Source organism: Notolepis coatsorum, assembly GCF_963971535.1.
Source record: "Notolepis coatsorum genome assembly, chromosome: 15".
In the NCBI taxonomy this organism is placed as follows: Eukaryota; Metazoa; Chordata; class Actinopteri; order Aulopiformes; family Paralepididae; genus Notolepis; species Notolepis coatsorum.
Genome location: NC_140179.1, coordinates 5889484 through 5894483, shown reverse-complemented (window position 1 = coordinate 5894483; position 5000 = coordinate 5889484). Strand labels below are relative to the sequence as shown.

The following is a 5000-nucleotide window of genomic DNA, read 5'->3' as shown; positions in this document are numbered from 1 at the left end:
CTCTCCCCCTATCTGACCAATGACAGCGAGCGGATGAGAACATGATGATTGACACCACCCTATTGGTCCACTTCTTTGGCAAGAAAGGGAAGGCGGAGCTAACATTTGATGACTTCTACAGGTAATGTTGCTGTGGTTAACCCGATGACACGGAACATACATAAATGTATCAACTACAAGGCTGGGCTTTCTTGCTTTCTGAAGCACACTGTACACTCATTCAGCCAATCAGCCGTAGCCCCGCCCCCACCCATGCGATGTATAGGGAGGTGTAGTCTGACGTCACCCCTCTCTCCCCCCCCCCCCTCTCTCTCTCTCTTCTCTCTCCCTCTCTCTCCCCCTCCCCCCCCCCTCTCTCTCTCTCTCTCTCTCTCTCTCTCTCTCTCTCTCTCTCTCTCTCTCTCTCTCTCTCTCTCTCTCTCTCTCTCTCTCTCTCTCTCTCAGGTTTATGGATAACCTGCAGACTGAGCTCTTGGAGATAGAGTTCCTCACCTACTCTAAAGGAATGACCACCATCAGCGAGGAGGACTTTGCCAGGATCCTGCTGCGTTTCACCAACGTGGAGAACGTCAGCGCCTACCTGGAGAACGTGCGCCAGTGTATACCGGACGACAAGGTAGACACACGTTAGTGTATAGAGGACGACAAGGTAGAGACACGTTAGTGTATAGAGGACGAGAAGGTAGAGACACATTAGTGTATAGAGGACGAGAAGGTAGACACACGTTAGTGTATAGAGGAGGAGAAGGTAGAGACACGTTAGTGTATAGAGGAGGAGAAGGTAGAGACACGTTAGTGTATAGAGGAGGAGAAGGTAGAGACACGTTAGTGTATAGAGGACGAGAAGGTAGACACACGTTAGTGTATAGAGGACGAGAAGGTAGAGACACGTTAGTGTATAGAGGACGACAAGGTAGAGACACGTTAGTGTATAGAGGACGACAAGGTAGAGACACGTTAGTGTATAGAGGAGGAGAAGGTAGAGACACGTTAGTGTATAGAGGAGGAGAAGGTAGAGACACGTTAGTGTATAGAGGAGGAGAAGGTAGAGACACGTTAGTGTATAGAGGAGGAGAAGGTAGAGACACGTTAGTGTATAGAGGAGGAGAAGGTAGAGACACGTTAGTGTATAGAGGAGGAGAAGGTAGAGACACGTTAGTGTATAGAGGAGGAGAAGGTAGAGACACGTTAGTGTATAGAGGACGAGAAGGTAGAGACACGTTAGTGTATAGAGGAGGAGAAGGTAGAGACACGTTAGTGTATAGAGGACGAGAAGGTAGAGACACATCATAGAGGAGGAGAAGGTAGAGACACGTCAGAAACCTAGCAATAGGAAAAAAGCACCACAGGCAGTGTGGAGGGGAGAAACCTTAGAAGGGCCGTTCAAGGGGGGATCTCCCTTCTTAGACGTCGGTGATAGTAGTGTTGCTATAAAACAGGTGAAACAGTTGGTGAGCATGTACATATACGTGTAATGAAACACAAATAAGTACATGCAATAGCAACTGGGGTACATAAGAACATTTTGAAAGATTGAAAATAGAGCTGATGACGGATCCATTTGAGGTATGGGGAGCGACGTAGAGGGGATCGCATCCTCCCGGCCATCACCACGGGACGTCCACCACTCCGGTCATCACCACGAGACATCCACTCACAGGGAGACGGGGACAGGCGTTAGTGATGGGCGGACATAGCAATAGATACACGTAGTAAGCATTAATAAAATGTCTATACAGCAATGGTGTTTACTTCTATTCTGTGTACTGTATTCGACAGTCAACGCAATGGCTAGTTAGCACAGTTTTGAGGCTATAAGGTCATCTCTGTAAGTCTCTGTAAGCAGTGGTGCAGTGGTGATTTCATAAGGGGTTGCACTGTGTGTTTTAATGACGCCACGTGCACGCTCGCTCCCGTGCGCGCACCTGCTCCCGCCCCATGCGCATAAATGTTCCCTCGCGAATAAAGACGATGCCTAATTGCCTCTAGGAATGGAATGTAACACTTCATTCACAGGTTTTGTGTTGAATGGTCCAACTGTAGTGTTTGAACACACCTGACGACCTGAGCTATTGTTATACAAAGTAGCCAGGTGGGTACTTGGCGCAGAGTCGAGTGGAACGCATTCTTGTGTGCATGCGCGTGCACATCCGTGCATGTGCATGCGCAATTGCGCATGCTCCTGCTCAAAGAGGTGGAACGGGGGGTGGCAGGTGGCGCACGGAGATTACGTTCGTCACCAACACCGGGAGACACTGGATTCGCCTGTTCGAATCCAGCTCCCGGCGTTGCTATCAGCTTGGCTGGCCTCTCACACTGATACAATTGGCTGTATCAGGGGGTGGGAAAGCTGAAGGGTGGGTCCTGGGCGTTGTGGACAGCGACCCCTACAGTTCGGTTGGGGCGCCTGCTCAGCAAGGGTTGGAACTGAGGAGAGATAGTGTGGCCTCCCACACGCTACACTCTCCCCGGTGAGAACCTGCGCGGCCAGGTTGGCCTGCCCCAGGCTGCACATGCGTCGGAGGAAAGCATGTGACAGTCTCCGGTCTCCCGGACCAACAGTAGGGGAAAGTACGCAACAACCAGGAAGGGTGGGATGGGAGAAAAATCGGGAAAAAGGAGGGGAAGAAAGATAAAAAAAAAAAAAAAAAAGAGGTGGAACGGCGTGCAACCCCGTCCCATGACCACTGCATCACTGTCACTGTCTGTACGTCTCTGTACGTCTCTGTAAGTCTCTGTACGTGTCTGAAAGTCGCCCCGTGTGTCTCATGTTGTGTGCGGTCCTTGTGCCTCATCATGGTTCTGTTTCTGTCCCTTCCTGCCTTCCTTCCTTCCCGCCTTTTCACGCCATACAAGAAGCAGGAGGTTGGTCCCTCCTCCACCGGACACATTCACATCTATTCATGTGCTTGTTTGACTTTATTTGTGTATTTAGTAGTAGGGGTGTAATGGTACGGAAAAACCACGGTTCGCTACGCACCTCGGTTTTGAAGTCACGGTTCGGTACGATTTTGTGGCTTTCCATGTTCCACTCGGGGGGGGGGGGGGGGGGGGGGGGATGTAGTGTGCAGTTACTGTTAAGTAGGGCTGTCGACGAATATTCTATATTAAAATGAATAATGGACTTGTAAGTCAATTGCGAAAATGTATATTAATTGGGAAAAGAAACGGCCCTCGGCTGTCTTCCTCTCAGCCTTTGGGCCTGAACGCGCTGCATGACGGACAGGAGAGACACGCTGTGTCACTGTGATTGAGCTGAAGAACGTGCCGGTAGTAACAACAACCCCAATCCCCAGTTTTTACGGTGTACTTGTGATCCAAACCATTGATCCAACACATTGACTGAACGGCTAATAATAAATGAGGCCACAAAGCAATGAATGAATGCTAGAATGATAACTGGAACATCTGGAACATCGTGTAAAATATACATTTGCTCTCATTAATGACAATACTGTGTCATACAGTATCATGGATTATCTGATGTATGGGTGGGGCGACAGTGGCTCGGGAGGTAGAGCAGTCGTCTGGCAATCCGCAGGTTCCCGGTTCGATTCCCGCTCCTCCCGGGCAGCGTGTCAATGTGTCCTTGAGCAAGACACTTAACCCCTAATTGCTCCCGATGAGCAGGTTGGCACCTCGCATGGTCGCCTCCGCCGTCCGTGTGTGAATGTGTGATTGAATGTGTGAGTGAATGGGTCAAATGTGAGGAACAAATTGTAAAGCGCTTTGGACAAAAGCGCTATATAAAAAATCAGCCATTTACCATTTATTGAAGCATGATAGATGTTATCATGTATTGAAGCATGATATATGTTGTCATGGATTATCTTGTGTATTGAAGCATGATGGATGTTATCATGGATTATCTCGTGTATTGAAGCATGACGGATGTTATCATGGATTATCTTGTGTATTGAAGCATGATGGATGTTATCATGGATTATCTTGTGTATTGAAGCATGATGGATGTTATCATGGATTATCTTGTGTATTGAAGCATGATGGATGTTATCATGGATTATCTCGTGTATTGAAGCATGACGGATGTTATCATGGATTATCTTGTGTATTGAAGCATGATGGATGTTATCATGGATTATCTCGTGTATTGAAGCATGACGGATGTTATCATGGATTATCTTGTGTATTGAAGCATGATGGATGTTATCATGGATTATCTCGTGTATTGAAGCATGACGGATGTTATCATGGATTATCTTGTGTATTGAAGCATGATAGATGTTATCATGTATTGAAGTATGATGGATGTGAAATGCATTCTGAGTTACTTGGCACATCCATCCGATGGATTTCTCCAATTTCAGGAAAAGAAGGCTGCATCTCTCTGTGTTTGAAGGAGCCTTGCGCCGCTGTGACGCATGATACATGCGGTCTTTCCAATGCAGCCTTCGAGTGGATTACAACCCCTGAACTGAGACACAGCTACTATGTGGGATTTGCTAACACTTTGTAAATTGGAATACAGATGTGTTTTTACAGCATTACCAGCATAACCAAACATTTTAGAGATTTGGGCTAGATCCACAAAGAATGGATTGCACGGAGCAAGTTGCACCCTTACTTACAATTCATTACGAATTGAAAATGGGGGACCCTGATGTAAACAAGTCGAAAGTCTTTCTCTGGTCTGCATCCCCTTAACAATTGTGTGTATTGAGCTGTACTGTACTGTACCCATTCTGCAATCTGTTCATTAAAGTTAATTAGTTGGATGTATGGCCTCTGCAAGGTTGTGTGCAGCCATTTGTTTTTGTAACATCTGCTACATCTGTCCCACGTGTTCTTTGCAGCTCACAGTTGTTAGTTCTGCCCCTCTTGACTGTGACAAAAAGGTTTTGAACAAACTTAATGTCATAGCTTGTATTTGATGATATTCTTCTTTGTTATTTACTTAAATGGTTTGATCATTGATTGATGGAGTAATATGGGGTTCTGATCAACTAAAATTATTTGTTAAAATAACATAAGCTAACATA

At 46.6% G+C, this 5000-nt stretch overlaps 1 protein-coding gene across 1 annotated transcript in view; it reads left to right on the top strand.

The window, feature by feature from the left end:
• LOC311241648 (calcium uptake protein 3, mitochondrial-like) overlaps positions 1–5000 on the top strand; it is a gene marked incomplete at its 5' end in the record, with an annotated part of 59332 nt that overhangs the window by 42310 nt on the left and 12022 nt on the right. Inside the window, 2 exons of the mRNA XM_084330524.1 lie at positions 27–121; positions 445–616. Coding sequence (XP_084186650.1) covers positions 27–121; positions 445–616 — 267 coding nt within the window. The remainder of the gene's footprint in view (positions 1–26; positions 122–444; positions 617–5000) is intronic.